The 24,900-nt window shown below is 38.8% G+C and overlaps 2 protein-coding genes across 2 annotated transcripts; one reads left to right on the top strand and one right to left on the bottom strand.

Moving 5' to 3' along the window:
- Positions 1-203: 203 nt before the first annotated feature.
- LOC104961528 (zinc finger protein with KRAB and SCAN domains 1) lies at positions 204-4,308 on the bottom strand. The gene is made up of 2 exons (XM_010789838.1): positions 3,772-4,308; positions 204-1,814 (listed from the first exon to the last, which is right to left on the bottom strand). The coding sequence occupies exons 1-2, from the start codon at positions 4,055-4,057 to the stop codon at positions 925-927; spliced, it is 1,176 nt and encodes a 391-aa protein (XP_010788140.1). The 5' UTR covers positions 4,058-4,308; the 3' UTR covers positions 204-924.
- Positions 4,309-6,114: 1,806 nt separating this feature from the next.
- Positions 6,115-24,112, top strand: LOC104961535 (dual specificity testis-specific protein kinase 2-like; the record flags this gene model as incomplete). Its single annotated transcript, XM_010789844.1, has 6 exons — positions 6,115-6,509; positions 9,683-10,101; positions 11,562-11,681; positions 19,599-19,720; positions 23,877-23,925; positions 24,070-24,112. Coding segments are annotated over exons 2-6 (463 nt in total), but the record flags the coding sequence as incomplete, so codon positions are not given.
- Between the last annotated feature and the right edge of the window lie 788 nt (positions 24,113-24,900).

The raw sequence follows: 24,900 nt of genomic DNA, 5'->3' as shown, positions 1-24,900 counted from the left end.
TCCATTTTTATAAAAACCTGTCTGAAAATGAGCTGATCAGATTTTGGCCACTTTATGATGTCATAACGATGTGTTGGCTTGTGTAACCATTAGNCAGCTAACTGGTATCCAGACCCAAACAGCTAACTGGTATCCAGACCCAAACAGCTAACTGGTATCCAGACCCAAACAGCTAACTGGTATCCAGACCCAAACAGCTAACTGGTATCCAGACCCAAGCAGCTAACTGGTATCCAGACCCAAACAGCTAACTGGTATCCAGACCCAAACAGCTAACTGGTATCCAGACCCAAACAGCTAACTGGTATCCAGACCCAAACAGCTAACTGGTATCCAGACCCAAACAGCAGAGCAACGATCTGTATCAGCGTCCCGGTTGTGTCGAAATGTACATTTTTTGTTTATTTACTCAGTGTTTTTCTATGAAATTGAAAAAGAGACATATAAATGTTAAAAGGTTTATTTGTAAAAGTACAGCGTATGAGTCGTTGTTCTTTATTAAAAAACGTCAAACTATTTAGTTTTTGTTACATCAAACATGAAGATAGCGGGATCATAGATCACAGCTGCTGCAGAAACGCATTTTTTAAAACTTATATTAGATTTCCTGCTTTACAGGTTAACATCCTCATGATTTCTGATAACTGAAATAATGTTCATGTGTACATTTGCAAGGTTTACCATCTTGCGGGAGGTGCGGGATGTCCCCACATGTTTTTGTCTATGAATCTCTTAACTGGCTGGGTTAACGAACTACACAAGTCCAAAAATGAGTCTTTACACTCCAACCTATGTCAAAGTTAAAATATATTTTAAAATAAAGACCAAATGCACAGTAAAATCAGTCCGCTACATTACTCTTTAGTGTTATAAAAAGGGAATTGGTTAGTTCATCTCGACACACATATTTTCTCACAACAATCTTCAAACTGCGTTTTGGGAAAGAGCCTCTCTGTGAGTCCGCTGGTGAGTGCGCAGGTTGCTCCTCTGAGAGAAGCACTTTCCACACGTCTCGCATGTGTACGGTTTCTCTCCCGTGTGAATCCTCTGATGAATCTCCAGATGGCTGACGCGATCGAAGCTTTTACCGCAGAACGGGCAGATGTACCACTTCTCCTTAATGCGGCCACTCGCTATCGTTTTATGCAACTCGGGGTCGTTAAAAAGAAAGAATCGGCTGTCCGGGTTAAAAGCTGATAAGTCTTTAGTTGGAGATTGTTTATCTGGGCAGAACCTGATGGACACTCCTCTCTCTGGGTGTATCGCTTCTGTAGTTTGACTCGGCTGAGCTTGGCTTAAAGTCATGGTTGATTTACTCGATGCACCTTGTCCATCATCCCTCGTAAACCTGTCCGAGTACGCTGCCTCGGAGGAACTTTCAAAAATGTCCAAAGCGTTCTGAATGAGCAGGATTTCTGAGTCCAGATGTTGTGCCAGCTGCTTCGGCTCAAAGAAGCAGTCCGAGTCGTCCGCAGTGTCGCTGTCTCCCACGGAAACAGACGACCACTGCTGGCTCTCTTGTTCCTCCATCGCCTCGACAGGTTGGAGGTCCACCTCCAGCTCAAGGGGACCATCGTTAACGCTGTGATCCGTTTCCACATTCTGCTCCAAGATCTGAACGTCGTCCTCGTCCTCGAGTTTCACTATTAGGTCTTCATCGTCATCATCGTCACTCAAACAGAGGTCCGACTTGAGCTGCTCACATTGTATCTCTTCTGTCTGTGATGGCGACGTTTGGTGATTCGCTGAAGTGTCCGCCTTCTCTCTGACGCTCTGATCAGAACACAATGTCTGCACTGAATCTATAATCGGCCCTGAAATGACAAAGCAGGTGCATTTTAAAACAGGCATTTAATCAGACGGCTCCATTGCAAAATATTGTTGTAAAGATATTTTTTTCTATGTGACAGGTGTGCCAATTTTGCTAAATTCAACTGTAGTTAGTTTACAAAGACTGGTACACAAGTGAGCTGTTAAATTAGGATGATTCTGGTAGTATGTGCGAAGGTGAAACTATTTAAATTTCAAGTGAGGTTTCAAAGCTTTCAGATCAACCAGTTTAGGTGTTTCTGCCAGACTTGTGGTGTCTGTGGCTGAGACATAACGAACACAGTCAGGTTTCATACACTTTTTACCAATGATTTTCAATGACTTCTCCATGACCTTTACCTAATTTTCCATGACCAAAAAAATTACTATTTTTTTCAGCGGTACCACTGAAAATGGTTTATTTTAACATGGAACAGGAAAATAAGCTCTGCATATGAAACATGTTGTGCCGATCTAAAACAAATCAAATAGGCTAACTAGCTTCTACAGACTAAAGCAACTAAAATCTCTCACCAGCAAAACACCTCGTCAGTTAAATGCCATTTTACGTTTCATTACTATACGATACAGTATTTATTATCATTATAGTATTACTATTTCGGCAATTAGATCAAATGTAAATTATATTTGATGCAACTTTAGTTACATTTCCATGACTTTTCCAGGGCCTGGAATTTGCATTTTGAATTCCCATGACTTTTCCAGGTTTTTAATGACCGTAAGAACCCTGCACAGTAAACATGTACTACAGATAGTGGTAGCAGGTAGACTACTATAACTATAAACAGTTGTAAAAGTGTCAAACGGGTAGTCTCGGTACGGTTTCATAATATCACAGAGAAAATCCATGAGAAAATCACCAAGACCTCAATGTTTGACATTTTTGCCTGATAAATAACGTGATGATGGACACAATGACGTTTTGTTTCAACTCTAGAATATATCTGTTAAGTTGCACACCTCATGTGTATTGTCTCATGTGAAAACACGTTTGCACTAGTAACATTTTGAATGCAGGACTTTTATTTGTACCAGAGTATTTCTACACTCTGGTATTTCTACTTTTACTCCAGTACATTCTTTATTATTTATCGTTAGCAGTGGTGTAAAGTAACTTAGTAGATTTACTCCAGTACTGTACTCAAGTACAATTCTGAGGGACTTAACTTAATATTTCAATGTTGTACTACTGTGTACTTCTACTACGAGTCAGAGGTAAATTGTGTACTTTTTCTCCACTACATTTATGTAATACCTTTAGTTACTATGCATATTTTGATTAATGATGTGAAATATAATCAAGTCTTAAATCAGACTTTAGTTCCACCTGGAGTAAATTCACAAGCTACCCTGCAGTATACAAAGTCATACAAACTAGCTGCCTTTACCAGCTTTGATGACACTTTAATGATCAATCATTATAAAACATATCATATATATTATTCTGAAATGGACCAATCTGCAGAATGAGTATTTTTACTTTTGGTACTGTTGATGCTGATACTTTTGTAATTTTACTTAATATTTTTGAAAGCAGGACTTTTACTTGTAACAAAGTACATTTAAAATTAGGTATTGCTACTTTTCCTTCAGTAAAGAATCGGAGTACTTCTCCCTAAACTGCACAGACCCCAAGTCCCTGTTGCACATTTTTACATCAACTTCTGATGTGTATAGAAATATTTATTCATTTTCTAAAAATGGTGCACAAAACCTAATTCTCCCCTGAGATAAATAAAGTATTCTGCTTGTGATGGATTCTGAGTCACTTGATTGGAAAAGGTTCTTCTCCTCTTCCTCTTTTACAACTATATTCACCCACTGTAGTTGCATTTCGACTGCATGCATTTAACTTGTTGTAACAGAGTATTCCTACACTCTAATACTTTTACTTTTGTACAAGATCTGAGTACTTTTTCCACCTCTGATCGTCATCCTTACCATCACCGTTGGGCGGCAGCAGCACGTTCTGTTGCTCTCTTTTGGAGGAAGATGGTGAGGAAGATGATGATGATGAAGACAGACTTGTAGTGTGACACCGCTCTTTTTCCATCATCAGCAGCTTTCTGTTCAGCACTTCAATCTCGCTCTCTCTGCGGCGCAACTCCACCTGAACAAGGTTGAACCCGTCCTCCCACAGTTTACTGATCTCCACCACAGCAGCTTTAGCGAAGATCTCCATGATGGAGGTTAACTTGCTCTGGAAAACCACACAGTTGGTCGCCATGTTGTTTCCCTCTGCGGTGACGGGACGTGTTCAGTAACTTTATATGTGCGACAAATCACACGACAGTGACAACGTCTGTGGTTTACATAACGTTTGCTGTTTGAGACGAAAAACATGGAAGTGTGATACAATCGATTCAATAGTAACAGGAAATGGAAACTGGTCATGTGATTGAGGATCTACGGCGTGGGCGGAGGAACAAAAAGGCCTTAGCAGGAAATCGAAGGCTAAAAACAAACCGCACATTCAGGCTCCTCCGCACTCGTTTTGCAGAATAGACCAATTTAAGCAACATCTATGCACAATATATTTGTTATAATTGTATTATAATTATTGATGTATGAGCCTTTTCATCACTTTAATGTTGCACTTGGTAAATGTGCGGTTTATTTGAATTAATGTATACCATTGGGTAGCTTAACATATGATAATATATAATAATGTATACATTGATCTATATTTTGTATTAATTATCTGCAATGTAGCAAGTAAATACATCTGTAAAATAAATGCAGTGGAGTAAAAAAATACAACATTTGCCAACAAAATGTAGTGGAGTAAAAGTATTAAGTAGCATAATGTGAACATACTCAATTAAAGTACAAGTACAACCTTTCTATTATCTTAATCACAATGCTTGACTAAATGCACTTCCTTAACACAACAAATAAACGGTTCATAACAAATTTTAATGATAAAGATGCTAAGTCAAAAACATTAAATCCAAGGTAATAAGATCCAATGTTTAAAATTATGTGAAATGTCAAAATATTGAGGAACGATGTTGTATCATGGTGAATGGCTCTAATGTAAAAATCTTAAGATGCTATTAAGTCAGAAGTAATTATATACTAAATTAAAGAAAGGAGATAACTAATTCAAAAATATTGAAAGTTTTATGTTTTATGCTAAGTCACGAGAGGAAATGGGCATCCATACAAACCATACAAAAATCCTCCTAAACACAGTAAATACTTGCTTTATAACAACCTATAATGTTGTTTTGTGTGTGTATGCAGGGGAGAAAAACGGTAATCAAGCTTGTGGCAAAACTATGGGCAAAACACTGTTTGTGGGACCAGCTTGCTGTAGGTTGAGTTTGATGTGTGCAGCCGTGCTTCCTAATGTTGTCCACTAGATGAGGCTCTATTTCCATGAGAACACAACAGCTGAGGTCAAGTCACCTTCTCTCAAAAGAAACACATTAAAGCATTGGCCAATTCTCATGCCATTAATGTATTTATTGGCCAATAAAAAACCCAGATACTTTATTGTATTTCGGTCAGTCTCAAACTGTGCAACGCATTCAACCAGTGGCCATCTGTTAACATAATCCTTACAATAAAAATAAAAACATTTCCCTTTAAGTTCTCCAATTTGTTGCAGATCACAGAGCTTTGGTGAGACACAATAAAGATTGAAACTAACAAAAGCAGTAGCCAATGAGGTTGCATTCGGGAGCTAAAACGGTCAACTTCGACAGAAAATGTTTGCACCAAGTGTTTGAATTGGTTTAAGCTAAAGTCATCTGTCAAAAAGTACTTTTTAGTGACAACATTTAAAAATATGAAATTTGTGTTACATGTTATGTTGCTGTATGCCTATTGTTACACTTTTAAAGCACTGTTAACAGCATGTAATATAAGTGATGGACAACTGAAATGTGCAAATTGTAAAAAAAAAAAATGATGTTGATGATTCTTTCGTTTGAATCTTATTTTTAAGTAAACTTAGAAAAACCTCCTATTTGAAATATTTATCAAATGTTATTTATATTTTTAAATACTTAAGGTATATTATTATTATTATTATTATCATAATCCTCATCATTATTATTTTATTATTATTATTGTTGTTGTTGTTGTTGTTGTTGTATAATTAATTATTATCATTATTATTATTATCATTATTATTATTATTATTATTATTATTATTATTATTAACCGTTAAAGGGGTTTAACATTTATGGACACAGTCTCTGGCCATTGACTGGTTAATCCACCTGTCAATCAGACGTGGGCGGGGCCAGTGGGAGTTTACTTGGGTGAGAGCGAAGAGACGACGGAGCTGTCAAACAGCAACAATCGCCTGAAATATTATCCCGGGCGGTACAACAAACATCGTACTTTGCTCTTTTGTGGAAACAAGGACGACAGGAGCAGTCTTCGAGTTCGCCTTTAGCATTAACCCAAAGGAAATCTTGACTTTTAAACGGTTGGCGACGAAAAACTTCCTGTTTGGTGTTTGTTGGTGGCTCTCAGGCTAATGTTTCTTAGCTCTTCGCTTAGCTCGAGTTTTGTTGACAAACTAGCATTCCTTGCTAGTTTCTGAGCAGCTGCGTTTCCAGCTTCAGGGGGTCGTGGTCGTTGTTTTGACAAGTGCTGTAAAGTTGGGAAAGGCATGTGGGGACCCCGCTTGAGTTCATGCAAACATCTCCATGACATGATAACAGGTAAGTCAGTTTTACATTTTTAAAACGAGTTCAACATGATACTGACTGCTTTGGTTTGTTTACACAGCGGTGGAAGAAGTACCAAAGTAAGTAAGTAGTGAAAGTAGAAATACCGTAGGAATACTCGTAAAAGACCTGTATTAAATGCTATTCAAGCAAAACTGGTATCACACTCTTCGGGCAAGCATCTAACAGAACAACCGTGACATTTTAGATCACATGTATAATCTCATTTTTAGCAATAGTATACATCGGGATTCTTGAAAAAAAACTTTATTTAAAAACCCTGTGTATGAAGTATTTTTTACACTGCGTAGACCTATGCGTGCATGTCTTCATGTATTCAACCTGTTATCAGGCACATAGATGACAAATCATTGATTTTGCTACTTGTCGTTTTTAAGAAACAGCCATTTCATGCTATAGACTTCTACTAAAATATAATGACATTTAGTCAAAATACTAAATGGCACAAGGATAAATCAATGAAAATGTTTGACCAATCTTAAACATTATTAAGATTTCTGCCACCCCACAAACTATACCAAAAATAGTCAGTTTCAGGTCAGGAATGGGTTAATATGACTTATCAAGCTGTCTTGGCAGCATTAACTCATTAACTGTCTCTGGTATCCAGATAATGAGCAGGTTCTTTCTCTGCCGCATGGACTTGTTCATTACTTTAAACCCTTGAGGAATGACAGGTATGCAGCGGCTCACATATCTTTGCAGTTCAACACAATAGATTGTGGTCAGATAAGAGGCTTCTATTCACTTTTGTTGAATGTGACCTTGCTCAAATACTTGGTATAATTGCTCTTTTAGTGAATGGAGGTCCCTCAACTATTTCACTCACATGAGAAAAGGTCAGCAGATTACTAAAACACAGATTATTTTATTAATAGACCCCTGAAAGGATCAGTAGATATTCTCCCGTTTAAATGAGTGTGATTTTTTTTAAACTTCATTCGAGATGCACGTACACAGTATTTCTCTATAACAAGTAACTGTCCCTCACACACATTCACACACGCCCGTGTAATACCTCTTGCCCTTCAGAGACACTCCAACCCTGGCTGCACCCTATCATTATAACATCACTTAACTTTTTGATTTATAGCTGACGGTTACTATTAGTCTGTAATCCAGCGGGACGCAGCTGGATAGTGTTCAGTCCCCAACACTACTGTTAAAACATATGGCCTGAGGCGGCTTCGGAGATGTCCCATCTGTTTTGGAGTAGCAACAAGCCACATTTTATAGACCGGCTTTAAAAATTCCACCCTTTTCCATGAAGAGGGCCTTTGCTGTGGTGTCTTAAATGCATGTCTTTTGGATATGTAGGCAACAGGGTTTGGTTTAGAAACAAATATAGTTATGTACACTGGTGGCTTGCCTATTCTGCCTTTTTTAGCATCACGATGATATTCCTCAGCATAACTAATTTAGCTCCTATTGCTCAACATTACAGGTGTGATATGATCCTATTTCTATTTGTAAACTGTGTTGTGTCTTAGCTCGTCTTCCCTGTAGTTTGGGATGTTTGTTTACCGGCTGATGCTTCGTGATGTGTGTTTACTGCAGAAGTGTAAAAACATATTTTGGTTGTCAGTTCACTGCTTTAGGCTGGAAACATCCTCCTGAATGATTCCCCCCCACCCGCTGTGACTTGTAGACTAACACAGAATTTTGCGTTCTTATTTGTTTGCGTCATTTGCATCACTGAAATTCTAGTTAGCGTAGGAAGGTTGTGTTAGCTGGAATCGGCTGACCACTGATGTGGGTGTGTGGGTACAGAAGCTCTTCTCTGCTGGCTGTTTCGAACCAAGGGGGATTTTTATATCTTTCATTGCTGACCTATTCTGGTCTCAGATACAACGAGAGAGCTACAGTGTGTCTCTGATCCCGCTGTGGGTCTGGATGGGAAAGCTGCTGAAATGAAAAAGCAAAGCCTCGGCCCTGGTACTTGTGGCTTGCATTTTTTATTGGCGCTGGTGCTTTTTATTTCTGTCGTACCACTTCAACAAAGAAGAAAATGAAGTGTTATTGCAGAGAACGAGGATAGTGGAGGGTGAAAAGCCTTTTAAGGATGTTGCTGGGACAGAGAATGATGTCAGGAGTCGTCCAGTAGACCTACAGCTACTCTCTACTCTAGTGTCTGTGATGTAATGCTAACGGTACACAGCAGAATCTGGCTGTCTCACATCAAAGCTGTTTTTAGTATCTGATCTCATGAGACCTCTCCTTGGCCTAGGATTCCCTGTTGTGTTTCTGCGTTAGTTTATTATAGGCCGCTTCAGTGTGTTTCCTTTCATTTGGCTGCAACTACTCCCCATTTACTGGAACATGTTTACTAAAGTTGTTGTCTTTTGTACACTTAACATTTCTGACAACCTCCGTCATATAACAGCATTGTGTTGCATGTGAGTACATCCATCTCAGGGTGCGGGATGGCAGGCTTTGTAGTATTAAAAACCAATAGTATGAATTGACCATGACTGTTTTATGATGCACATTTGCTCACTGCGAGGCACTAGTACTAGGGGATAGTTCAACATCAAAGGAAAAGTTAGTCATTGTTTAACTTCCATTATTTAAAAGCAGTTAAAGTTACATTTTGACACAAGTGTAACTCTACGTCAGCTTTCTGAAACACAACTGAAGTGGATGAAAAACACCCATCTATTATTATAGACCTATTAGTCCGCTTATATCCATTACAGGGGCTGTTTGGAGTTTGCCTCTGATTAAACTGAAGTTATGTTTACAACTCATGTAACTCACCAAAGTCTAGTTTACTCAACTTTTCTTCCATTGTAGAAAATATATTCACGACGTGACTCAACATGTCTTATCAACCAAATAGATTTTTCCCTGGAATAAAGTTAGATATGAATGCCGCATTGTTTGAGGGTAAAGCCTTTTAGTCATGGACATCCTTTCCTGTTACCCTTTGTACCCTGCTGATTTTGTTTTGGATGGCAGAAAGGTCCGAGACCTGAGCTATTCCTTGGCTAATCTCCCATAATTGGACAATCGGCCCCTATTACAGCCATTACATTTGGGCCTGTTGAGCAATAGTGGCTTGTCTCCTCCATCCTAGGCCAGTCTGCAGCTGCTAATAAACCTTTATTATCATTTAGGATTATTAATTATTGTTTTTATTTCTTTAGGTATCCAAGGGTTTTCTATACATCTTTCAAACATGTGAAAACCCTGTCCTCCTGGTGGACTCCCCAGTTACAAGCAGCGAGGAACAAGTAGGAGACATCTTGGATCCAGCCACTGTGTCACCAGGCGCTCCCTAAACACACCAGTTTCAACTGAAGTCTACGTGCGTGACATATTTTCTCCCAGGAAACAAACTTAGTAAAGTCCCTGCGCCACTCAAACAATCCTGTCCTCATGTCATGTGGGTACATCACAGAAAAAACCCCATATTACCCGCATCATCTTTTACGCCATGGACCGGAATAAACGCAATTCCATCGCTGGGATCCCGACGCGATCCGAACGCATCGACGAGGACAGAGATGGTGTCGGAGGCGTAGGGGGCTTTGAGATGGGCTTTGAGATGGGCCCGCCTCCACAGGTCAGTCGCTGTTTATTCTTCATATTTATATTAACATGTAGATACATTTCACAGGTGCAGAGCAAGGCTCGGCGATATGGAGAAAATCCAATATCACAATATTTCGGATCAAATACCCTGATGTCGATATATTGCGTCAATATTGTTGTGCGGACAAATTGTGCTTTCTACAAAAATATTAACACAATTACATTTTCGATAAATAGCCATCATTATGAGTTAATTATTGCATTATAATTAGTAAAAAAATAAATATTAACAGCCTGAACAGTCCGGTAAGTTCAGTAAAAACAACACCACTTCACTGTAACGCAGGAAAACGACGATATGTAGTCTCATATCACAATGTTAATATAATATCTACATATATATTCTAGCCATAGAGCAGAGCTTACATACTGTAACAGTTTACAAGGTTTCAGTGCAGACATATTGAAGGTTCAAAAAGTCTTTAAATAATTAATTATGTAATTTCCACTTTCCTGAAAGCTCTGGATAAATAAACAAAACCAGCACAATGTAGAGCTCTGACACAATCGAAACAATCATGTCCCTGGGCTGTTAGAGTTGATGCATTTGGTCCAAAGCCAAGTTGGACCGAGTCGGTTAAAGTCCGGGTCGGTGGTTGTCCACAGTCAGGAGGGAAAATCAGTCATACATTACGAGAGGTTTGAGGATTAATATTGTTGTTGCCAAACGTTCTGATAAAGATTGTTGTTGTTTGTCTATCACTATTAAACAACGTGCCATCAATGGAACAATGTGTGCTCATGAGATTAATATAATGCGATAAAACATCCATGCCTGTCCTTCAACAATTTCACACATATTTTTCAATGTTTCCCAAGCTATTTTGTACAAATGGTTTCGTAGTTGAGCAACAAAGAGCACTGTTGATTGATTAAGCTCAAATATTCAGTTTATCACTATTTCATGTCCTTTTCTTTTTATGTCTTTAAGGGGCCCTATTAGGCTTATTTGAGTTTTCCCGTCCCTGTACTATGTAACACTTCTATTGGCTAGCGCTCCAACACATTGTACGTGATAGGCTAAGGGGCTGGACATCTCTAAGCTGTTGACCAATCACAACAAAGCCGGCCAGCTAACCAATCAGAGCAGACTGGGCTCTGGTTTCAGACAGAGGGTGAAAAGAGGTTCTGCAGTATGAGAAAAATAAAGAGCTTTTTGAACATGAAAGCATGGAAACATGTCACAGTAGAGACACTAAGTACTAAAATGAGCCTTATAGGGCCCCTTTAAGTAAACTATCTGTTGCAATGTTAGTTCCTGGAAACATGTTCATTGCCAACGCTGAAGCCATTGTGCAAATGACAATAAAACCTATGAATGTTTTAGTATAAGTACACACTAGAGTCCATGTTTTTTTCCGCAAGGTTTGTGCGGTTTCCTTGAGATATGGTGTTAACGTGTTGAAACGAGTCAGTTCCTGTGTTCTCCAGGTGGGCCGGGTGTGGCCCTCGTCCTACAGAGCCCTCATCAGTGCCTTCTCCTGTCTCACACGCCTTGATGACTTCACCTGTGAGTGGATCGGCTCTGGATTCTTCTCTGATGTCTTCAAAGTGGGTGGAGATGACAGTAACTTATTTTTTCTTTCCAGGGATTCCTCACGCTGTCCTTGACTTTCTGACCTTTTTCTATCCCTTCGTTTTGTTTTTAGATCCATTTTTTGTATTCATGCTTCACTTTCCATCCATGGTGTTTTATAATAGACTACACAGACATTAGATAACACATAATCATTTGACCTCATGATCGATTTGGTTTTCCCCCTGCTACGTGACAAAAGCCATGTGCCTTTTATGCAATGGTCAAGATTAATAGTCATAGAAATAAAAAGGGGAACTTGTTGTGCTTGGCCCTCCACAGGAAGAATTTCTATTGGTTTGAACTACTACTAAAGTCATTTTTCCATTTCATTTGATCGTGTCAAGTTGATATGCTTGGCGGGTCAACGGCTGATTGTTTCTGGGCTATCTTGGTCTTCACTCACCAGTTTTTTCTGGACATTTTTAGGTCAAGTTAGACTGCGATCACTTCAAAGACATCACTTGCACATGGAGTTGTTAACCCTGTTGTCTTCTCCCTCCAGGCATGTGAGTGGAAGTCACACATGCATGTTTGGTGTTATTAGTCTGGTTGGTTAGGTTAGGTGAAGCCCCTCTTCAATCAAGAATCAGCAGATACATTTTATTTCTCTTATTTAGTCTTTTTAACAAGAGCAATATGACTTTAGTTTAGTGTATATTAGGGATGCATACCGGTATCCGGTATTACCGAAATACCGGTTACTGGTGGCTACGGTATACCGTACCGAAATCAGATCCGGTTTCGATACTTTTAAAAAAATGTATTTTTTTCAAAAAATATATTTTTTTAAATTTTATTTTAAAAGTGAGTCCGTGATGGCGGTTGTATTATAAATTAGATTGCATAATCGTTTTTCTTCATATTTTATGTATTTTTCATTGTTTGTTCAATACTAGAAAGGTAAAAGTCCCACAAATGAACTGTGATGGGATTTGTTTTCTCTCACCAGTGAAGGCAAATGTTGATTTTAAAGATGAGATTTGTTTGTGCAATGCCGAGATCTCATGACCTTTATTCTATTATTTATTTGTTCTCTAGTCGAATCTCAGGTTTAACATTAATTATAACGGTGCTATAACGGTCTGTTTGCATTGACAAGATGTGCTATTCACGCGGCACACCTGATGGCGGGTGTTATAAAAGATATTCCATAATCGGTTATGTATTTTTCATTGTTTGTTCATTACTAAAAGGTCCAAGAAGTCCCACAATTGAATGTAATATTCATTTGACATGTTAACTATATCGTAAAGCGCTTCATGAGAGTAATTGTGGGATGATACATTTTCAAAGTATCACAATATGTATCGGTTGAGTATCGGTATCGTTCAGTGGTATCGGTATCGTAAAAAAGTCAACGACATGCATCCCTAGTGTATATAGCAGTGTGAAAAGACCACTCATCTAGGAAATAGCTCAACGAATCCATAATGACGTTGATGGACTGATAGGCTCTGATTTTAAGTTGGTTTGTTGTGACTTCTGGATGCGCACCACTATGCAAGACTGACCCTGTGTTATGTAAATGTTTAACGCACAGAATAAACTTCACAAGTATGGGGGAAGGGTTGCGGCCCCTCTATACACGAAGGGAAATAATCAGATTAATTGAAATAATGGCCTAGATGGACGACATTAAGCCAGGCTCAGTCTCACTTCTTTTTCCTTTTTTTATATCAAATTGCAGTTTAATTAACAACGGTTTCTATGTTTATTGTCACCCTTTGTGTACTGGAATTGTTCTATGGTCTGAGCGCAGAATAATAAGCCTTCTACTGTTACAGTGAATGTTTAATGTATGGAGAAGTTCTTTGAAATTGAGAATCCATTGTGTTCCTCTCTCACGCTACACATCTAAGGGTTGGGCTGATGGATGATAATGATGATTGTTTCTGACAGCTGTTGGGATTGCCCAGGCTAATCTGAAAGATCTGTATTTAAGAAAAACGTGGTGTCTTCTAAAGATTTTTATAAAGCATATTCAAAATAACTGTTTATGTAAAGCTATTGTGCTCTAGGAGGCAACAGGATGTAAACACTGGAGCTTATCAGAACGCACATTACTGCAAGTGAGTGACATAACAGCACAATCATTAAATTGTCTAACTAAGAAGGCAGCTAGTAATAATAATCCTATCTAGGTACATATTGCACATAAGTGTTTTCGCACAACATTGATATTGTAGTCTTTGTTTAATGAAACATTTACAGCATGTATCAGTGAGTAAAACAAATATGGCCATTTGAGATTAAACTGTTTTGTTTAGCTTCTGTTTTAAAAAATGCTTTTCAACTTTAGTGTTTTGTTTGTGCTCCGGTGAGGAGTAGCTGTCGTGTCGAGAACTTTCTGCCATATCAGATAAAAACTGACTTCTCCATAGATGTTATTACAAGAAAACACTTGTAGACTAAACCATGACTCTATGCCATTATAAACACTGTCGGTCACACACTATTCAAGACACGTTATTAAACTGTAGAAAAACATTACAACCCTTTTTTACAAGGAGAGTAAAGTTGTTGTTATAAATTGGGCAGCATATGGCAAGGCGTGTTTTAAACTATGTGCGCCATGTAGCTTTATAATTTAAGAAATTCTATGATATATTTTGATAATGACTGCAGCGGATCGTTGTGAGTTTATTTGATTCAGATCGGTGTGAAAACTCTGTAATAGAAGCAGCTCGTCTCCAACTTATCTACATCTTGGATGGACCATTTGAGTCCAATATTTTGACCAGCTTATCCAAATGAGGCTCTTGTAAATGTTTGGAGAAAGGTTTACATTTCCAACACACATAATCAAGCTTTTGTGGGCCGTGCTTCCCGTGTGCAGTTTGTAATAATAACCTCTGCCTGTAGTTGGGTAATGGAAATATCTGTTAATACCTTTTTATTCTGCGAGAGAGAGGAATGCATAGGTAAACAGAGAGAGAAGAGGAAATGGAGCAGAAGGATGAAAAGCTTAAAGTCAAGGAGGATGACAGACGGAGACGGGAACAAAAAGGCGGTGAAATTAATGGTGACAGAGGTTGAGGTTAAGAGGAGGAGGAATCGGAGGGGAAAACGCTTCTGATGCTGAGGAGATGTGGTGATGAAAAGGATAACAAATAGGGATTAGTATTTTGGAATACAATTCTGGAGAAGAATGATTTATGGCGCATTTCCACTACAGCGCGGTTTAAGTGTGCCGTTTTGGTTGCGTTTCCACTAGGCATAGTTCCGGCTAGCGGGTACTTTTTCGAGGTTCTTTCCGGGTCAACAACCGGGCTGAGTATGCTAAACTAGTGAGAGAATCGCTGGCAGCTACAAAAAAAATGAACATATTTGACCGTGATTTAAATAACGTTTCAAAATGATGCCGAAGTAACAACATACTGATACCGGTTAGTAAAAACCATGAATTAATGCTTTGACAAGTCTGCAGACAGACGGCAGGCGAGAAACCTTTTAAAATGCGTGTTGTCTAAATGGAGTTCGGCTAAGCTAACGCAGTAAATGCTCCGACCGTCCACACTCACAACAACGGCCTACAGACATAAATAAACCAGCGACTGTATTCGCCATGACACAGACAGTCTGTGGTTTGTACTTGTTTAACTTTTGTCTAGTTTCTGAACAGATATGAGGAGCTGTGAGCTCTGAGCGCTAACAGCTAACGGCTGATGTTGGTTTTGTGGTTGTCATTGAAGATGGCGTCACGGCTCCGCCTACACTGCGTTACTATAGTTACTGCCCCAGTTCATAAACTGTAATGGAAACGCAGCATAAAGTGAGCCTGGCCTACCAAGGCCTAACTATACCGTGCTAAGCCGTGCGAGGCCCTGCAGTGGAAATGCGCCATTAAGAGGTTTTCTAGAGCTTGGGTTCGGGGAGGAGGAGAAAAAAGGGAGAAATGGTTTGGAAGACAAAGATATATTTTCCAAAAATGAGCAGTTTGGTAAAGAGGAGATGTTTAATGTTATCCATATTGTTCCTTTCTTTTGTCTTCTTAAGTGTTCATGATGATGTAAAACACTTTGAATTGCCTCTGTGTCTGAAAATGTGCTGTTTACATAAACGTACCTTACCTAAAGAAGTGAGGGTGCAAGAAGGCAGGGGTCAATGAGGTAAAAAGACGAATTTGGGGTTTACTACTGGGGGAGATGAGGATTAAGAACGAGGGATTGTTAGAGGCCGCAGGGTGGAGGGGAAAGAGGGGGATCAGGACTACATGCAGATGGGGGGATGTGAGGAGTGAGGAATGGGGGGTCGGAGGAGGATAGACGGATGTGGGGGAGGAGGCCTTCAGAGGAGTGGCCATCTGTTGTTTCGGCTGTCCTGTGGTGGAGACTGTCGGCTCCTATAGCCAGCCCCTTCCTTTGAACTTGAACAGAGCGATGTCTGTGTCTGTATACGAGACGGAAACACTGAGAGAGAAGAAACACAACTCTTCAAATCTGAAATAGGGATTTAGAGGTTTTGACAGAAACTGTGAAAAATGAACTGTTGAGCTCATGTTAATAATACAGATGTATAGGGGAAATAATCCAGCGCCCTTTTAATCTCACTATTTGTCTTTGCTCTACATCCCTAAACCTGTATTTTAATTTTCAGTGTAATAATTCTGCCAAAAAAGGGACAACGTTTAAAATGAATCTGACTGATGGCATTATTATTATTATTTTTGTATTTTTACATTTTTTTTACGTTTGACAAAGATATTTCGCCATAATATTGCTTTGGGGAATTTATTTTGATATTATAATCATGTAATAAGAACATCTGATATCATAACAGCCCTAATCTAAGATGTTTTAACGATTTTTCTATTTAATATTGATATTTATTTTGGTATTTTGTTATCTTTTTTCGTTTTACAAAGATATATCTCCATAACATTGCTCTGGGGAATTTATTTTGCTGTGATAATCATGTAATAAGAAAATCTGATATCAGCCTTAATCTGAATTAAAATGATTTTTCTATTTAATATTGACAGTTCGCTAACCTTTCAACCTCAGAAAGCTCTCCAAATACTGATATTGCAGTATAGCAACAGTTTTCTCCATTACCTGTCACTGTTAACGCCTCATATATAACCCTCGTTGACCTTCTCCCGTCCCCTTTGTGCTGAAAGTGATACGGCCCGTCCATTGTGCCGTACTCCGTGTACTGTGGCTCTGATGATGGAAGAGAGCCATTGTTAGAAGATGATGTAAAGCTGCCCACTGTTGCACTGAAAATGACTCGCAGCCTTCAGTGGAACTCAACAAAGTATATTCGTGTAAGAACTACTTGGAAATACTCGTCCATTAATACATTATTTCCATTAAATATAACTTCACTCCACTACACTTCAGAGGGAAATAACAAACGTTTTACTCCAGTACATTCATCTGATGGCTTTAGTGACTTGTTACTTTTCATATTACAGTAATTCAAACCCTTCCTGCCACCTGTATCTCCAAATGCGGCGATTTTAAGTAAAACACCTGATAAACTAAAGTCAGGGTGTCCGCGGGGTCTTAAAAAGTATTAAAAGTTGATAAATCAATTTAGCGAAAATGAAGGCTATTCAAAAGTATTTTCCAAGCTATTACATTTTGTAGCTTGTTTTCAATAAGTATATAAATTGCCCAAAGAGGTTGTATTCTACAGTCTGCCTGAATGTAATTATTGCGTAGGTGTGTAGTGTGATTCTGTGTAGTTTAGTTACGGCATCCCGTTGGATTTGACGTAATCTGAACAGGACATCGCACGCTCACTGCTTGATAGCGCGCGAAGGTCCGTTTACGCCGGTTGTTAAACAACATCGTTATGGAGAAATGCAAGTCTGCGTCCAAATGGTTGGAAGATAAGGAGGAAGGACAATCAATACTGTATATAGTCAATGTGAGGTAAAGTGTGTCGCCAAGGTAACCGGTTAAAACTCAAAGTGGCGATGAGGTCTTAAGATGTTTGGGAAGGGTCTTAAAAAAGGTCTTAAATGGTTTAGACATTTGACTTCAGGATTCCTGCATATACCCTGAAAGTGTAACATTTTAAATTAGCACAACCTTAATAACCACAGGGGTTAAATGCAACATGCACAATAATGCAGAAGTAAACCCAAACACATCATGTATAATACTAAAACACTTACAGGTAACATTTAATTATTCTTTTGACACTTTGAGAACACCGTGCTGATGAAACTACTTTATTAAGGTCACCAGCCTGTTAATCTATAATAACATGTTAACTTGTATTTGTATCTGACTAGTTCTTTTAGGAAAGTAAAGTATCTGAACATTTCCAAAATGGTTTTCAGGCTTTCTTTAGTCTGAACTGTTATCTTCTGAGAGAGCTGTTTACAATGTTTACCTTAGGAAAATATGGGGTATCCAAATTATGTAACGCCACTTATTGTTAAGCGATACATCATTAATCTAATCATATGTTATTATTTCTATTTTCCACAACAAAACATAGTGTGTCACAAGGCCACATTAGCAGCACGGTCCCCTTTCATTATTTACATCACGTCTGGTGAGGTTCAAAGTAAACAAGGTGTTAATGTTCAAAGTGCTAGATAGATAAAGCCTTCATGCTCTGTTTTCCATCGCGCATGTACGGTATGATGCTTCCGAAAGATTTCATGAGCTTCTGATAACGTTTGAATATGCTCTTTGTTGCTGAAGGCACAGTGGGTTCACTTTAGCCTTCTCACACGGCTGCGTTGAAGCTGCATCACGGTCTGTTTCTGTGTCTGCTCTCAGGAAGTGAGCGAGCAAGTGTTTGCTGCAGCTCCGTTTTCTCACATGCTGCCTTCCGTGGTTTGCTGGTTGATATATCCTATTTGCATGCATATCAACGTATCAAGAAGAAACCTAAATTCTTGGTATTTGATGAGTCACGCAGTCGCAAAGACCTGTGGTGGGAAGGCCTCAGGTCACTTTACAATTTCAGAGACTGTGAAGTGATATGGGATATGAAGAGAATTTACAACCAACTCTTTATAGGCTGCATTAGAGAGAAGAACTCTGTTAAGGGCTTTTACAAAGGCTTTATTAAATGAATTTGAGTTCATTTGGGAACGTATTGTTTATGAGTTAATACTTCAATTGAATCTTTAAATGTAATGTAACTTTTTAAAACATTACACAGCTTTTTCTATCAGTCAAAATGGATATAAAAAGCATGTTAGGAGTTTATTTTTGCCATACCACCACTTCACACTACTTTTTAAGACTTTTTTTAAACCTAGCCTAACAACACCTGACATTAACTGTAATCAGTCAATGTTTACGTCTATCATTTGGCTTATTCATTATATTTTGTAATCTCCATTATACAGTAATTGAGCAATGTTATGACCCTGCAAACAGTTGAGAAACAGAACCGCCTCCCTTCTCTTGTTGTAGCCACATGTGAGCTGTGTTAAACATCAGCAGGAAGAGCTTCAGTGTTGTCTTCATGTTGTGACCTGTCTACAGTATTTGTGCCTCCCACACAAAGCATGCTGGGATGCCTCCAGCCAACCATGGATACATGCATCCATTGTTATACCACCACCACGTAACGACTGGATGGAAACTGAAATCCCAATGCACCATAATAAAGATTGATTGTTCAGCTCCGGATCGACACGTCTACTCTGTGATGGACGGTCGATGACCTCATTTCACTTCTCTTTTATTAGCTGCCTTCCTTTTCCACTTCCTCTGTTTCTTGCTGCATGAGCCATGTTATTCAGATTATTATTTACAAGTTTCCAATAAAGAACTTGTTCAAGCTCTTTCCATATTGACCCAAGTTAAATGTGTTTATTTGCAGCCACCATAATACAGTTAATTAGTTAGAAGGATTTGGCCTTTCTTTAGTCGACTGTATCCGCAACATGTTAAAATGACGTGACTGTTTTGCAGGTTCGTCATCGAGCCACAGACCAGGTTATGGCCATGAAGATGAACAAAATCAGCAGCAACAGAGCCAACATGTTGAGAGAAGTCCAACTCATGAACCGGCTCTGCCATCCCAACATACTCAGGTGGGTAACACGTGTACTTTGTCAAAGGGGTTTACAGAACAAAATCGAATTGATTCAGAAAATATACAATGTTCATTTCGACATCATTCTACAGTAAAGAACCACCGAAACTCATCTGGGACCATTTAAATATATCTTATAAAACTAAATAACTGTGTGATGCTATTCCTTTTGTTCTACTTGATTATTGCATCACTACCTCAGCTACACGATTGGCCCTCGTGTGAGAAACTGATTATTGGCAGTAACTGTCTTTGCACGTGATCCTAATCGCCTGTTGTCACTTTACCAGAACAAGTTTTCAATCATATTTTGGAAAGAGTGTGTTTTGATAAATTCACAACAGGCTTATTTAAGGCTTTAGAGTTTAGGCCACTCAATGACTACTCATAGTAAATTAAGAGTTTGTTTCCCAACATGTCATATTAGTCATGTCCTATGACACCTGCCACTTTCGGTTATTAAATATGTATTATATTAAAGTCTGCCTCTCTCCACTCTCACTCGCTGAGTCTGTGGTTGTGACCCGTTTCCTTTGGGGTTGAAACTGTGTCAAACCCTCAGCCTATTAACAATGGGTTTTAAGCTGCCAGCTCCTGTTAGAGCTGCTGCAGCTGCTGCCTGAAGGCAAAGAGTGACGAGGACCCTTTCAAGGCTATGAACAATCAGATTAATATTTTAGAGATTTGCAGTCAATCATTGGTCAAAAGCACGATTCATTGTAAGCCCCTTACTCCTGGCTCTGTGGTCCTGAAGGGACACTTTTTGGTGTCTGTTTTGTCTCCCTTCGTACGTGTCTGACTTAAGGCGGAGCCCTCAACAGCAACGATTTTAGGAGGCGCTGCATCATTTAACTGAATATTTGTATGAGCTTTTAAACCTCAATACCAAAAGCACAGACAGTCAAAATATGATGAAATGTTGTGGAAGTTGCAACATTGTGTATTTATTCCGGACACAACTTGTCGTTAGGTAATTGAGATACTGAAACTGTGAGCTTTAAATGCAGTGAAAACAGTGTTTATTGCATAATGCAAAAAATATTATTCACAAGCGGGGACAAAACAGTTCTTTGTGTCATTGTTTGGCTGTTATGTTATTGCTTTTAACTGAAGCTATATGCCTTTTTTTCAAGTTCATAGAATAGTTTAATCTGTTAAAAGCCTTGTACCAAAACATATTCTGGTACTTTTAATAAATATAAACCCAGAAGGTCTCTTTAGGAAGCACTCAGCTCGTATCAAGCAGAACCAAACCCAGTGAAGCTGCTTTTAGCTTTGATGCTGCACACAACCTTCTAATAACCTTAAAAGCACCACTTTTTATTTTATGGCCTTTTTATAAAATGATTGTATTTGAATGTATTTTTATTTGTGTCCTTAAGTGCTGCTCTGAAGCACTCCCTCGTTACGTCAAAGCCCTTTACACAGCCTCTGTATTTAAAGGTAACAAACATGCCTTGCCTTGAGTTTTATGACAGGAAAAGGAAAAGCCTGCACTAAATGAAACGGTATAGAAATGAGAACACAAATGATCCCCAGAAGAGTGTTGTTGTTTTTTTGTAGTAAACACATTTTCTGTCAAGTCCACATTCAGCCATGCGCTCCAGGGTGGGAGAGTGTGTGTTTACGAACATGCACATACATGCATCAAAATGTGTGTGTGTGTGTGTACTCGTGCATACACACACGCAGCATCTTTCACAATGCCATCTTTGTTAAACCCAGAGGATTGTGTGTGTGTGTTCGTTAACAAGCAGACACTGAGGGGCTCATTGTTAGCTCAAACCCAACAAGGACCCACAAAGTTGACCTTCAGAATTACGAGGCCCTTAACGCCGCTCTTGAACAAAGTTGGTTTATACGTTGCTCTGCGCACTTTGTTTTGTTTGGGCCGAGGCTGTTCATGGCCTTTTCTGGATATTTTCCGACCTTTAAAAATGCAATTAGTTAACAGGAAATGCATTTTATGAAGCTAAGGCAAGTCAAAGCTCCTGCTTGTGTTTTTATTGTAGACAGTGATAGGCCAGGTAGAGGCAGAATGGAAGGAATGCAGGTGAAGTAACTGAGCTGTTATTATACTCCTGCTAACAGACACTTAGCACTTGTCTGGTCTTGCTGCAGGAATCTTAATCGTTTGTTAGCTATTCTTCCTGCTTTCCCTGTTTACTCACACAGAGAAGGTCAAGCAAGTTTTTTCTTTCGATGTTTCAACATTATTATACTCTATATTACCCTTTAGACGTGTAAGTGCTTGAAATAAGCTCAAATTATTAAAGGCGTTTTTTTTCATTTGCACAATAGCTTAATTTTGGCAATGCACATCTTAACTCTCAAGCCCTACTTAACATACAAGTATAAGAAAGAACATTTTTTTCAAATAGCTTGCAGATATAAGAGCAATATGAACATCTGTGTAGGATAAAAAGACAAGACGAAATGTACAAATGAAATACTGTAGCGAAACTAAAAGGTTGTATGTGTTATCTGAGTGTTAACCTCAATCATCTGATTACATTACATTTTTAACAAATGTTTTTGTGCTCTCTCAAATATTAAGTCATGTCTTTTTCATATTTTCATTTTAAGAAATGATTTGGTTACAAGGCATACATAACAAAGGGAACGCTTAAACACATGAAATAACTAAAAACAATCCACAAATGTGGAAAAAAGGATTGACAATAACTTATACTGTAAGACTGCTTCTCAAACGTTTTTCAATAATGTACCCGCTTTGAAAAAACAATGTCCGCCAAGTACCCCCTGATCAGAGCAGAAACTATGTGTTAGGGACAACATGCCTACATAAAGAGGTACAGTACAGCTCTGCACCATCAGTGTCTGAGTTATTAAAACAAGTAACTGAGAAACACTTAAATGCTACATTTAAAATGTTTACAATCCATCACTAAATTCATGGCAAACCAATTTTAACATCATGCAATAACACTGAGACGACATTAGTTGCATTGAACTGATCTTTTTAATGAGTTGTACAATTTAGTGGAAGTAGAAACATGGGCTTGTGCTTCTCTGAGGACCTTTGTCGTTCTGACAGGGAGGCAAACTGCAGTTATTACACTTCGCGTTTTGAAATATGTGTAACTCTGTTCATATAAAACCCACACTGCTCAAACTTCGTTACTTTTCCTAAAATGTGTATATTTATTTATTTGTTTTGGGGCGTGGGGAATGAAGATAAACAAATGAGCATTTTATGAGCATGGGATTTTGATCCCTCATATAAACATAATGCATAATGCTGCGCTATACTTTGCGGCCACATGCCGTTGCCAAGCAACGCTTATGGTTTAGGTCCTTTGATAAGCAGGCAGTCATATCATTAACTAAAGCTAGCTACATCTGATCGATATGGACATAAACGTGAGTGAAGTATAACCGGACGCGAGAGAGAGATCAGATCAGCTGCTGCTGACGGAGAACACGCAGCTCTGATCTCAGCTCCCCCGCTGTGACGGACCGTTGAGTGGAGCAAAATACACTAAGAGTTAGACCGAACACACTTAGCTAGTTTATCTACTCTGGAACTAGCTAAACTAGTTATACATATATTTAGTCTTTACTGTCGGGTCACTCATTACAGGTTCAGCGAGCTGCACGAGACTGACCGGCTGTCAGGAGAGGGAGAGGAAAAGAGAGCACCCCGTTTACTCTTCACTTTTTATTATCCAGATTACTGTAAACCTTTGAATAAAGTAGTTCATCTACTATTAGTAGTTTGTTTAAATGCATTACTCATGTTGTTTTTTTTCATTGACATAAAATAAATCTCACGTACCCCCTGCAGTACTCCAACGTACCCTCATTTGAGAACCACTGCTGTTAGATATAACTAACACATAACGGATATAACATTAATACTCATACATACATTAGTTGTCACTTCTTACCCCCTGGTCATTATTAGTGATTTGTGTTCTATAACTCACCCATTGTCCCGTCTTTCATCAAAAATAGGAACTTGGTTCCTTATTGTTATCTTTCATTTTCCATCCCACACATTTCATTTACTAGATTCATCCACTGTGAGGTAATCACGTTATTATCTTGAAGCCAGTTCCTTGTAATTTGTTTAGTAAGTTGCTCTTCTTATTACACTCTTAAATATTGACTTGTGTTGTGTGGTTTTGCAGGTTCAAGGGTGTGTGCGTCCATGAGGGCCAGCTCCACGCTCTGACAGAGGTAGGAAACACATCCTTTCACATTAAAGCTTCTGAGATCAAAGTGTCTCCACTAATGAAAGGTAGAGCACCGGTGTGACTATGATCTGGCACTTCATGTGAACTCATGCACCCATGTGTTAGTAAGTGTTCCTACCATGTTCAGGTGGACATCACGTCATCAGTGAACACAACACAGACACACGCTGGTCTGTAATTGTGGAAACCAAAAGAACTGAATGTTCTTAGGTATATATAAAACACTTAGGTTGTGTATTTATTTTGATGTTGGGAAAAGGGAGGGGTAATTTGATATAGAGAGCTAATAACATTCTCTAGAGATACTTAGTGTTAGGACAAACACCATTAGGGTTACAGTGAGAGGGGCTTTCAGGCTGCACACTGTGTGTGTGTGTGTGTGTGTGTGTGTGTGTGTGTGTGTGTGTGTGTGAGTGTGTGTGTGTGTGTGTGTGTGTGTGTGTGTGTGTGTGGAGAGACATTAACACTGTGTTTTTGAAAAGAATGAGTAGAGAATTTTACGAATATAATTAGACAATTAGTTGTTGAGTTGACCACAGAAAATGTATTTATGAGAACTGCTGCTATTAATATTTGTTAAATTAAATGTTACTTTTATTTTTTTGACTGCTAAACAAAAACACACAAGACCATAAGTGCTTCACATTGGACTCTGTGAACAATTATAATTATAATGTTGTAAGCTGCAGCTCTAGTTTCTTTCTTTCCCCCCTGATGGCAATGCAGAAAATCAACTATTATGGTTAAATTCATGTTTTGATTAGACGTCCTGAGCTGTGGTCGGATTCTCCCTTATCCCGTTGCCTGTATATTCACACTCAAACTGCACAATAACACATTCATAGGAAATGCCCACACCTTCAAACATTCAACAGTTGACCCAGGGTCTCAGGAAGTATCTCTGTAAACACTTTAGTGTGGCAATGCATGTACAAAACAAAACACACAATTCATCCTC

The sequence above is a fragment of the Notothenia coriiceps genome, unplaced genomic scaffold (assembly GCF_000735185.1).
Source record: "Notothenia coriiceps isolate Sejong01 unplaced genomic scaffold, NC01 NC01_scaffold00033419, whole genome shotgun sequence".
In the NCBI taxonomy this organism is placed as follows: domain Eukaryota; kingdom Metazoa; phylum Chordata; class Actinopteri; order Perciformes; family Nototheniidae; genus Notothenia; species Notothenia coriiceps.
This window is presented reverse-complemented; position numbering and strand designations above follow the sequence as displayed.